Source organism: Daphnia carinata, chromosome 6 (assembly GCF_022539665.2).
Source record: "Daphnia carinata strain CSIRO-1 chromosome 6, CSIRO_AGI_Dcar_HiC_V3, whole genome shotgun sequence".
NCBI classification, from domain to species: domain Eukaryota; kingdom Metazoa; phylum Arthropoda; class Branchiopoda; order Diplostraca; family Daphniidae; genus Daphnia; species Daphnia carinata.
Window position 1 is genome coordinate 6178934 of NC_081336.1, and position 11167 is coordinate 6190100.

Consider the following 11167-nt stretch of genomic DNA (forward strand, 5'->3'; position numbering starts at 1 on the left):
GATTTCCCTTGATCAACAGACTCCTCGCTATTCATTCGTGACCAAACATCACACGCTTTTTCCAGAGACGAATGAGCTGATCAAAACGTTTTATCATCTAATGTTACTTTACGTGTACGGGAACCGAGAATATATTATCTCTTCCTCGAGAGAAGGAGAAATCTGAATTTCTCATACGCGTAAGAATTACCTAGCTTAGAAAATATAGTAGAAACACAAGTGAAAGGCGGACACAGTCTTGAAACAAAACTAATGCATAATGTTAAATAAAACCATAAAATATACGCCTATAGCGTTAATGGATATATTCCGAACCAACAGTTGGGAACGACTGCCATTCCTTAAAACGACACCGAGGAGACACATTTACATGAACACAAATGTACAGAACGGTACGCCATCAAGAACACGGATGCAAGGAGCCCTCCATTTTTGAAGTTCTTCCTCATTTCAGCAATATGTTAGTTGGCATCTCACAAGCTGGCCATGCCAAAATTCCATCATATCTGATAGAATAGCTCGAGAAGCATTGAAGAAAGCGATGTGATGTGCTTTTAAAAGTGCAAAGTATCCACAGAGAAAAGAAAAAAAAAAGTTCCGACTGAATTTACGTTAAGGTAATGATTTTGAACGTACGAAACGAAAGGACGAACAGTAAAGGTTAAAGCATGAAGGCCAAAGAGCATGACGAGAGATTAGCCGATGTGACTTATAAGCACGTTACTATTACCTTAACATCTCAACTGTTTCTCATGGAAATAAGTGATTCTTTCGGTTCAATGTGAAATAAGGTAAGAATACCTTACCACATGAACAAATTTTAAAATAATAATAATGAAAAAAAAAAGCGCTGGAAAACAGAGAAATGCAAAGCTAGTAGTCTGGAACAGAAAGGAAAACAGCTCTCTTAACGATCGCCTAGCGGTTGAGATCTCTGCAATCTTCAGACACGCGACAAATGCTGCAGGAGACTCGATGGACAAAAAGCTTCCAATTTTCCCAGAATGTAGAGCAATGGTAACGAAACGCCGTTGATTACCTAGTAAAATCACATAATATATATAAAACGCTAAGACTCTAGATAAAAGACACTTACAGTACGAGCGATATATCCCATTGGCTCTGGATAATGGTGGGTTAGAAGAGCTAAGAGAGCAGTAAAAGAACACAGACCAGCTGTAAAAAGTATGAAGAAGGGGAGTTCTTTCTTCGGGTACACACTAACTTCGTGAAAAGCTACAAAAATATTCACCAAATCATTTAACAATTTCTGTGAAATTAATACAAGTTTCTTTACCTGGAAGAAGTTCTCTATCAGCACATTCAGTACAACTTGGATATGGATAGAAAAGATGGCCTTTCTCTAACGGGTACGGAATCATACGAAATGTTCCTTCCCATGTACAGTGGAGCAAATGTAATGCGCCTTCAACCCTTTTCCAGTGAGGTAAATGAAAAAAGGCGTAAGCAACCGCTTCCGAGTCCCCTCGCTTAAGTATGTGTTCAGGGGGCAGACACAGTGGTTTTGTTTCCAACAAATACTGAACAGAATGGTTTCGTTGAAAACAAGGGCAACCCATTAAGCAACAATAGCTCGTAATTTCTAAAAGATTAATTATCACTTCATTGTTATTTTTTTTACTTTGGGTACGTGAGGATTGAACTCGACGGCTCGATGTATGGCTTCGACCGCCGACATTTCTGATGGGGTTAGACCTCGCTTACTGGCCAAATCGGGAGAAAACCTGAACAAAAGATTTAATAGTTGTATGAAAATCTGGGTAACACGAACTATTATGATTTCTTTTTGAAACTTTACTTGTCTGCTACAGCTCTGGCTTTGAGAAGAGCCGCTGTATAACATATTGTGGCACTTTTTGGTAGAGTAATGTCATCGTAACGTGCTAAGACAGCCTGGACATCTGCGTAGGCTTGCATTTCAAGCAGAGCTTCTAGAAGATTCTCGTGAATGTTCAGCATAGAAAGAATTGGTGTAACTTCCTTGGTTAACTAATAATAAGGAGCATAAAATAACATTTTGAAAATTGAAAGGTTAGCAAATAAAATAACTGCCTACATCGCGAAACATTTTCACGGCTTCCTTCAATTTGCCTAGCTTCCTTGCACACATCGCAAGGCGTCGTTTTACACAAATCAAAACGTTGGTATCCCGCCCTAGAGTTCCAAATCAATATGAGACGGTTGGTAACAATATACAGAAATATGGTCTTACGATGTAATCCTTCTGCTAAGGATCCTTGATGTTGATTTTGCTGAGATTTACGATACGATGCTTCAGCGGCTTTCAACGCCTGTTTCAAGAGCTGCTCAGCTTCACAGACAGTAGTAGCATCCTCTTCCGCCAAAAGGAGAAGAGCAGGCGCACATTCTGGGTTCAGAACTAATGCATCTTTTGCCGCACTTACTCTAGCTGCGGGATTTCTTTCTCTCCATGCAGTAGCCATAACTTTAAAAAACAAAATTTTGTTTTGTTTACTTTCCTTCATTTCAACAAAGTTTTACAGTTACTTTCATACTCTTGCTTTCCAGCATCAGCTTCACATGTAAAATATGTCTGATGATCTTGTGCAGACAGATTCATATCATAATATGTCAAGGGATCTTTTCCAGTACTGGAAGTAAACCTCTGATATTCTCCACCACGTAAAAGATTTAAAGGATTTCTCCAAACCTTACATTCTTTTCACAAAGAAAATGATAATGGTCAGGTAACTTTAACAAGACCTAATCTCAATACCTGGTACAGTTGCTTGAGGAGTATTATTGTTTGTGCTTGGGGTAGAAGGCTCACTACTGCTAGCATCACCACCTCCTAGCCATGGACTTAGATGATTGAGGGACACTTGTTCAATAAATGAAGTCCCATATTTCCGGAAATACCACCATTCAAATATCTATCAGGAACATGAAATAAAATTAGTTATTCATAATCAGAAGTTAAAAAACTATGTAAATAACTTAAATAAATTGTACTGCTAATTTACCAATATCAGTCCCGAAATAAGAGAAGATGTTCCAGTGAGTGCAACATAGAACTTGGGAGTCAAGGTGCTCAGGAACATTGTTGCTGAGAAAAAACAAACAAAACATAAACATTCAACGAACCCTTAAAAGGTGAAAAAATACAGACCCATTGTAAGTGTTTCGAGGATTTTCAAAGGACCTCTCAGGTAATAAAGAAGAAATAAGACAAGTACAATCCAAAAGGCCCACAGGTAGATCCAGAATTTACGAACTATATCTGTAACGAAATATAAAAACAAATGTAAAACGGCGAACATTCATTGTTAAAAACGAAGCGCGAGACTGAAAAATAAACAGGATCAACAATGGTAAACAACAGAAGTTTCATTGGAGCTCATGAAATGCCAATTGAATAAAAATTTGCCACTATTAGGTCCATACATCTTTCCGCTACTTGAAAGACGTTTAGTATGATATTTATGAAATATTTTATACTTACAAACAGGGTTTTTGGTTTCCTTAATCGAAGATAGAGGCGAATCCGCCATCGAATGACTCCATACCAATAAATAAATACATATACCTGCATGCATATACCGTGTAATTGATAGAAAACAGGGGTAGGGAAGAGTAGTGCCAACTGTTTTTAGGTTGGAATACTACTTGAAATTGGATGTCTATCAGTCGCTCTAGTGACTGACTTCGTAACTAATTTCAGGATTCTTTGATCTTTGAACTAACCCTCCACAAAAGTGCATTTCTATTATGCGGTTAGCTAGTTCACCAAGTTAAGCATAAATGTTTGTTCGGTTAACTGTGCAATTTTTCGTTGGTAACCGATTTCGGAAAACGCTTATTTCAATTTAAAATTATTTTATTAATATCTATAAGTATACACAGAAATAAAGTAAAATGTTTCGTATTTTCTGGTAAACGCACAGGCTTTGAAAACAGCAAATTTACTGTATATCTTATTCCCAGTAAAAAATTTCGACAGATATGGATGGATTCAACTACATTAGTGGTGTTCATTTTTAAAGTCCGATCTACAATTGTTATTTAGTTTGAGTTAAGGCCCAATATATTTTTTGCAAAGAGAGCTAAAACAACAAAGAGTTATACAGTGGCGCGAAGTGATATGGAAGGTCGTGCTCGTTTATGAACCTTTACGTATGATTCTTTGGAATTCATTAGAAATTATTGCTTAAGTGTTATGAGTGAAAATGTCTTTATTCGATACACAAACATCGTTGACGTATTAGTCCATAAAGTTAACAGTGGCATTTTTCCGCGCTTATCATACACAGACAACCGACATTTTGACGTTACATCCCATCATTGGTTGTTGTACGTTTCTGATAATTTTAAGGCTTTCTGATTGGTAAATAGCCAATCTTGATAGATTCTCAGCATGATGTCAGTAGGGCGAACTTGAAAAAATTGTAATAAAATAAACATTTTATCGATATCCGCAGTATGCCGTAATAAAATTGACAGCACGTTACAAATGAATTACCATCTCTCCATTGTCCAAGGCAAAAGATTCGGTACGAATCTGATCCATACTTGCTGATACCATACAAATCAGAAGGCGTGATCCATTCTCCTTTCAAATAGTCTTCTATAAGGGAACCGCGTGTTAAGCATCTCTAATTATCCAAATTGCACGTTCTGGATTAACCCAGCTACCGGACATTCTGATAATACGCTTGGCACGAAGTTGATGTAGTCCTAACGGATTCATAAATTGTGCTATTTCCTAGGGTTTAAAGAAAGATGGCTTAGACAGAACAAAACAAAAAAAGTTATTTTTTTGTAAATAACTACATACCACCACGTCAGCATGACGCGCAGTCTCAGGCGATTTCCAGCGCTTTAAAAATTCCCAAATTAATGGAATAGCCATTTTACCTAACCACAGAGAAAACATTTTTTTGTGAAATTTAATTGTAAAAATTCGGATTTTTTTTTTTTTTTTTTTTTAAGGTTGAAGTAATAAAACAACAAACCGCTTGTTTTGTTTAAAAATATTGTGGCTACTAGCAGCTGCCAGGGATCTCGATAAAGATGCTCTTGTATGAAGTTGTAGGGCGACCGAGGTGGTTCCCAGTTATTTGGTATACGCGGATCTTTACTTTGAGGTACAACATCTAGTGGTAAAGAAAAGTAACGACTTTTCTTATCATCTTCCACTGGAATGACTTCCGTTTCGGGTTTCTTTGCAACAGTTGTTGTTTGATTCTTTGTTAGTTTCTTTGAAGCAGCTATTTTCGGCCTGGGCGCAGACGAAGCTAAGGGCGTCCTTACCGCAATCTTGTCATCCAGCTTCCGCTTTAACTTTGCCCTTTTCGCGGTGCCTAAAATGGCAGAGCAGGGCATTAGAATTAAGCCAAAGCAACACGAATGAAACAGAATGAAATGCACGAAAAAAAAAATTGAATACAATATTGAAAGAAAAGGCGTAAGATTCTAAACAATTACGTCAACTAAAGAACTAAAATGTACCTGGTGTTTCACCGCTGCTGATGTTTAGGGCTCTGATTTTAGTCTTTCTCTGCTCTCCCCCGCCGGTCGCCTCTCCAGACGCTGCAGGGCCATCTGCAAGGGGGAGAGCAGAGATTTATTTTTTTGTTCTACCATTAGTAATCATCTAATATAAAATATCTATGTGCAATTGTGATAAAAACCGAATGATGAATACGAAAAGACAGGCATTTTTTTCTGGCAGGACTTTTCATCATGTAATAATGTATCAACTGGTTTACACACACACAAGCACACACGACGATAGAACTCGTGAGTGAGTTGTTGGTAGGCTTTTCTTCATTCAAAAAAATGTAAAATGGATAGCGTACATAACAGGAAAAAAAACGCGAATGAGGATACAAGTCTTTTGTCGGGCTATTTGGAAAACTCGTTAGAAAGATTATTATTTGTGTTCCCACACTTAAGGAAGGCTGACAAGAATGTATCGAGAGGTAAAAAAAAAATAAAAAATAAAATGTCAAGTCATATAAACGGGAGAAGGTGAACACAGATTCTGTGACATGAATGAAGATATGAAAGTCCTTGAAAATCAACCTGGTTGTCATTAAAACATCTGTGTTTCTAATGCACAGCTTTAAAAGAATTCTGAAAATTTTGTGGTTACTGCGAGTGAGGTTTGGCATAATTATGCACATCTACCGTATCACCAATCACGACTACTTGCATATGATCGTCGGTAGCTTCAGTTTCGTTGGACTGGGCAATTGTGTCTGCGCTAGTCGTTTCTACAGGGTCCGTTTCTGCTGAGGCAAAAAGAATGGCCTCGGGGACACAGTTAGCAGACACTGGCGGTTCACTATAGGATTGAAGACATGGATGAAGTTCCTCAGTGTGGTTGGCTTCACAGTTTGCAGCTCTTACGTCTTCCTCGTTGATCTGTAGCGGGTCGCAAGCCTCTTCAGCTGGTTCAGGTACACCGGTCTCCATGTCGGCGTCTTCAACATCAATAGTTGGTTTGTTTGGATATAGACTGCACACATAATCCAAATCTTCATCATCGTCCTCTTCGGAATCATTCGCACCTTCACCTACTGCTACAGCTCCTCCAATTTTCCGCTTTAGAATACGACGAGGACTTCGCTTAACTTTCTGCAAGCCGGACGGGCCAGCCACTGGTTCTGTCGCTTTATCTTTTCTATTTCTTTGACTTGTTAATCTCGTTCTTGGGCTCACGATACTTTTATATTCCTCTTTCGTAACGTCGTTTACAACTACTGTTGCAATAGGGCTGACTCGCTTGGCAGAAGATACAGGTGGCTTCGAAACGGTTTTCGTGTCAGTTTTTTTCCTTTTTACGTGCATGTTTCTAAATCTTCGTTTCTTTTTCCGGCTACCATTCGTCGAAGGCCGAATCATTGCTCCGGTGGCCGTATAGCCCACTTTTACTTTCAACTTTACATTGCTCACCTCTTCTTTCTCTTCCATTTCCTCATGAACGTCTACCTCTTCTTGCTTTGGAGTTGACTCTTCTTCAGGTTTACTATGCAAACGTTTCCTTAACTCTCTTTTTGGTCTCTCAATAGGTGTGACATTGGGTTTAGATGTATTACTTTTTCTACCGACAGGTGTGATGCTTTTTTTGGTAACCTGATTTTCTTTGCTATTTTCAGCTTCACTCTTTTTGGTAGGACTCTTACCTTTATTATGATGACCTTTCCCTTTAACTGAAAAGTCAAAATCTTCAGAGTTCATGGTAGACCCAATTTGGATGAAATGGGACCGTAGTTCATTACGAGAACGGAACTTCTTCCCTTCAGGGCTGTGAAATGAAATAAAGAATTATTATAAACGAAAGAAAATAAGATGTATTATTTATTACTTGTATACATAAACATCCCATTGCCCTGCTGTTGCTCCTGTCTGACGCTGGACAACTTTTCTATACCAACCTGTCGGTAGGCTGGGATCATCAAACAGAGGACTCTCAGTAAACATTCCCATTTTGGGATGAAATTTATGGACACCAAGGACTAAATCCTGCACAGAACAAAATAATTTTAATAAATAAATTAATAAGAACGAATGAGCGCGAAAAAACAAATCCAACAGTGTCCTAGAAATCATGTAGAATGACTTCTAGCAAAAAAAATTTTAAATACTAAAACTTCTAAAAACTAAAAAGTTAGACTCACCACGAGTGTGGTAGTTTTTATACTTCAACGCGAAGAAGCAATTAAACGCGATTTAAAATAGGAATAAACCCGAACAAATTCGAAGTGTTTTTGCAAAACAAACGACAAGAGACCACAAACTGTCTTAAGGGACGCTACATTAGAGGTTGCCAGACGTATTTGGAAATAATGGCGCCAAAAAAAAAAAAAAAGAAAAAATTTTCCAACTTCATTTTTGAACATTTCTGGCAACATTATGCCACACAGTTTCTTAAAAATAAAAGCATTTTATTTTTATTTGAAATAGAGGAACTAAATATCAACATCAAGATTTTGACTTTACCGAACTTTGCCTAAGGCTACGCTTCTAATTGGGGTCATTCAGGTTGAACTGAAATTCAATTCTACATTTTCAAGTGAAATTTTCGTTTGTGCGTGCTTTGCCACTCGGGGCACGTGCTGTGCGCTTATCAAAGGAAAAATTTGAAAACAGTGCGGGCGCGGGATTTTGTTAACGTTTTTCCACGAGCGGGTAGGTTGGCATTGGCATTTGCCACGATAATCCATGTACCATTATTGGACTTGTTTGGCTCAATTACGCATTTCTCTGTTTAGTTGAATGTACACATCGTAATTCTTAACAATTATCTTGCCTTATTAAAAATTTCAGAAAAATGTTTTTAATCCCGATTCGCAGTTTTAACCCTATGTCTGCACGCTTCTATTCATTACATCGTGCACCCGCGGGAAAACTAAATTTCTCCGCATTCCACATCGAGAATGAATCTCTTCTCTTCATATAATTAACAACACTTTCCAAAGAAAGTGAAAAAATAAAGTAAGATCAGAAAACGGACAGCAATAAAGGCCTTGAAAGGTTGAGACGACGACTGTACATCTCTAAGTGTCAACTGCAACGCCATATAGGTCACATCACTTTCGTTTTGCCAGACTAACAGAAAGTGAAAGCAAAAATCTCTGCAATATTCGTTCTCTCCCAGCCATTGACCGGGCCAAGACGCCATCTTATCAACAATACTGCCCTCGTTTATGTACATTTTCGCCGTGATAACCATTACCCTAGGCGAAACAAAACCCTTGAGGTATAATTTATTTTTAAAAATTATTGGCCAGGAAGTATACTGCGAACTTATGTGTATCGTAAGTTTGGCGTTATGATAAATTCGCATCATGTGCAGGTGCCCAGTTTGCAAAAGACAAAATATTTGATAAAACAATATATTGTGTTTTCAGAAAACTTTCTGATTTGCGTCGCATAATGACTGAAAATGGAGAAACACTTCCCAGACAAACTTTTTCCTCAGTACAGGAAGATAACGTCGTTTTGACGGGTTTTCACTTCAGAAACAAAAAAAAAAGAAAAACGACTTATGGTACATAATAAGCATCATTTTAAATAGAGAAATCAGTTAGGTTTGTTGCGAGGAAATCGCATTTGCTGGGCGTCCAGGTACAGCTCCGGGCAGGCAGATGACTTCAATCCTTGTCCAGGTTTCCCTTTCGTCGGCATTTAGTTAAAGCTATGATGGCCAACGGCGATTCCGTTACATAGGCAACATTGGTGCCATATTTTAAGACGGCTGCTCTTCAGCTTTACAAAAGCGTGGAGAAATAAGAAATGACTAGAAACTAACAAAAGCTGGCTATATAAGCCTGTCCGGTACTAATAGGTCCACCAGACTCAAACCGTCTACTATCGACTGCAGGACAAGCAACTCGACTCCGGTTTTCGACATGAATATTTCCAACGTAAGTTGATCATGTGATTGTACTCAATTAAAAAGTTAATTAGAACAGAGTATCAAAATTCAATGTTCTTTATTTTAACCTCACGTTTTTGTTTATAGCCAGGAAAAGACTTAGTGATTTCGGCCTGCATTATTCTGCTCCAACTGTCGATTTGTTGCATCTATCCAGCATGTTCTTTGTCGACTGACAGCCGGAGTCTCACATCGAAGATACTACCCAACACCCAACGTGTCATCCGCAACAATCCGAGTTCGACAAAGAATTACCCAAAGAATGAAACAACAACGGAACCTATCACTCCTACAAACGAATCGTTTACACCAACGATTGCCGACTTTCCTGCATTGAAAATGGACGTCGTTAACGGCGGGCTATCCACAAGCAAAGGCCACGCTGCTTCTCCCATAAAAAGTGGACTTCAGGAGGCCGAACAGTTCGCATCGCCACTGAATATTGACACATTCAATTCGGATTCGGTAGAGAATGCATCTCCATCCTCTCAAACAATTGCAGATGACAATAAAACGAATTCAGACGATATCAATGGTGCCCAAGTCCAAGAGGATCCCTCCGTTGATACTAAAATAGAAGCAGAACCTTTCCTCACTATCCTGGTGAATTCACCACCTCAGATTCAAACAGAAGCACCGGAACCTTCATCTGTTGCACCTCCAAAGTCTGCAGATATTCCACATGCCTATCCACTTGTACGTGCCCCATCGGCTTCATCGCCCTACCCGATTACTCCTCTATCTCTTCTGCCACTTGAACCTGCCATCCCACATCTTTCTTCTATACCATCATCAGACAAAGTCCTTGTCAGTCCTTCAGGAGAAGCTCTGAACCATTCAGCGCTAACATTAGAAAATTTTCAAACGCCCGCAAATCTTAGCGTTCTTCCACTAAACCCGACCAAATGGACGAAAATAGAATTAAATTCGTATGCTGGCCAAGGCGCTCTCTACAAAGCGCTGCCTCCGTTCTATGGGATCATCTACCCTGTCTCGCATTCGATTTTGCCTTATCCGTTTAGCCAACAGATTCAGTTCGACCAACCGAAAAATAAGCCAAGCAATTCTTATGGCCCTCCACGGCCCACCTACGCTCAACACGGAAACGATAATTATGACCGCCCGTTCGGACATCCGCCAACAGCCAGGGCTTTGGGATTCCCGCCGATATCCAACACTCATGATAACTTGCGCCGCGAAGTCAACTGGTACCGCGTCGGCCGATCGTATCATTGAGCTGGCTTTGAATAATACGGATTTTGGCTCAATTTTGTTTCATTGAATTTTTAATGGATAATCAACGAGAATGTATATATGCTGTGAGGCATTTTGGTGTCAAGACTTTCTCAAGTCATCCATTGCAGTGGGCATCCAATATGTATGCGGCTTTTTGAAGTTACTTTTGCGTTTTGAATTGTTAAGGTGATCAAATAGACGTACGTATGTTTAAAACAGCCATTTAGTTTCTTGTACCTGAATTAGCTCTTTAAACAATTCATGACATGTGAAGGCATTGGAGGCATCGTGAACTGTACTATCTCAAACAATTATTTTCTTAGACGGAGGGGTCTACTCTTACTGGCATCTTTTGTCACCCGTTTCTGGTTTCTCCTTCTTCGTTTACTTAGATAAGTTTACCGTGAAAGTTAGTTTAGAATTATAGAACTCTTGTTCCGCAGTTGGGGCGCAAAACGGAAGAACCAAAACCAGAACAAGAGAAGGCAGTTTTTGCCAATGATATAA

At 39.0% G+C, this 11167-nt stretch overlaps 3 protein-coding genes across 4 annotated transcripts; 1 reads left to right on the forward strand and 2 right to left on the reverse strand.

Annotated features, from left to right (window-relative positions):
- Nucleotides 1–290: 290 nt before the first annotated feature.
- LOC130702300 (protein ST7 homolog) lies at nucleotides 291–3645 on the reverse strand. The gene is made up of 12 exons (XM_057523970.1): nucleotides 3485–3645; nucleotides 3152–3262; nucleotides 3006–3088; nucleotides 2759–2915; nucleotides 2530–2700; nucleotides 2234–2467; nucleotides 2078–2175; nucleotides 1820–2010; nucleotides 1643–1745; nucleotides 1298–1541; nucleotides 1097–1236; nucleotides 291–1039 (listed from the first exon to the last, which is right to left on the reverse strand). Exons 1-12 carry the CDS (start codon nucleotides 3576–3578, stop codon nucleotides 944–946), a joined length of 1722 nt encoding a protein of 573 aa, XP_057379953.1. The 5' UTR covers nucleotides 3579–3645; the 3' UTR covers nucleotides 291–943.
- A 579-nt stretch (nucleotides 3646–4224) lies between these two features.
- Nucleotides 4225–7812, reverse strand: LOC130702486 (methyl-CpG-binding domain protein 4-like). Of its 2 annotated transcripts, XM_059495988.1 has the most exons (9): nucleotides 7665–7812; nucleotides 7352–7509; nucleotides 7170–7291; nucleotides 5491–5583; nucleotides 4995–5342; nucleotides 4817–4896; nucleotides 4675–4744; nucleotides 4502–4606; nucleotides 4225–4415 (listed from the first exon to the last, which is right to left on the reverse strand). In XM_059495988.1, the coding sequence occupies exons 2-9, from the start codon at nucleotides 7471–7473 to the stop codon at nucleotides 4321–4323; spliced, it is 1035 nt and encodes a 344-aa protein (XP_059351971.1). In that variant the 5' UTR covers nucleotides 7474–7509; nucleotides 7665–7812; the 3' UTR covers nucleotides 4225–4320. The 2 variants fall into 2 exon arrangements, with proteins under 2 accessions (XP_059351971.1, XP_059351970.1); XM_059495987.1 differs by lacking the exons at nucleotides 4225–4415; nucleotides 4502–4606; nucleotides 4675–4744; ... (1 more) ...; nucleotides 4995–5342; nucleotides 5491–5583 and having other exon boundaries at nucleotides 5816–7291; nucleotides 7665–7808.
- A 1488-nt stretch (nucleotides 7813–9300) lies between these two features.
- LOC130702312 (uncharacterized) lies at nucleotides 9301–10878 on the forward strand. Its single transcript, XM_057523983.2, has 2 exons — nucleotides 9301–9413; nucleotides 9512–10878. The coding sequence occupies exons 1-2, from the start codon at nucleotides 9399–9401 to the stop codon at nucleotides 10658–10660; spliced, it is 1164 nt and encodes a 387-aa protein (XP_057379966.1). The 5' UTR covers nucleotides 9301–9398; the 3' UTR covers nucleotides 10661–10878.
- Nucleotides 10879–11167: the final 289 nt, after the last annotated feature.

Coding starts and splice junctions, on each gene's coding strand:
- LOC130702300 (XM_057523970.1), bottom strand. CDS start 3,578: ATGCATGCAGGTATATGTATTTATTTATTGGTATGGAGTCATTCGATG. Junction 3,263..3,484: donor GGAAACCAAAAACCCTGTTT/GTAAGTATAAAA, acceptor ATTTCGTTACAG/ATATAGTTCGTAAATTCTGG. Junction 2,011..2,077: donor CCGTGAAAATGTTTCGCGAT/GTAGGCAGTTAT, acceptor CCTTATTATTAG/TTAACCAAGGAAGTTACACC.
- LOC130702486 (XM_059495987.1), bottom strand. CDS start 7,473: ATGGGAATGTTTACTGAGAGTCCTCTGTTTGATGATCCCAGCCTACCG. Junction 7,292..7,351: donor TGGGATGTTTATGTATACAA/GTAATAAATAAT, acceptor TTCATTTCACAG/CCCTGAAGGGAAGAAGTTCC.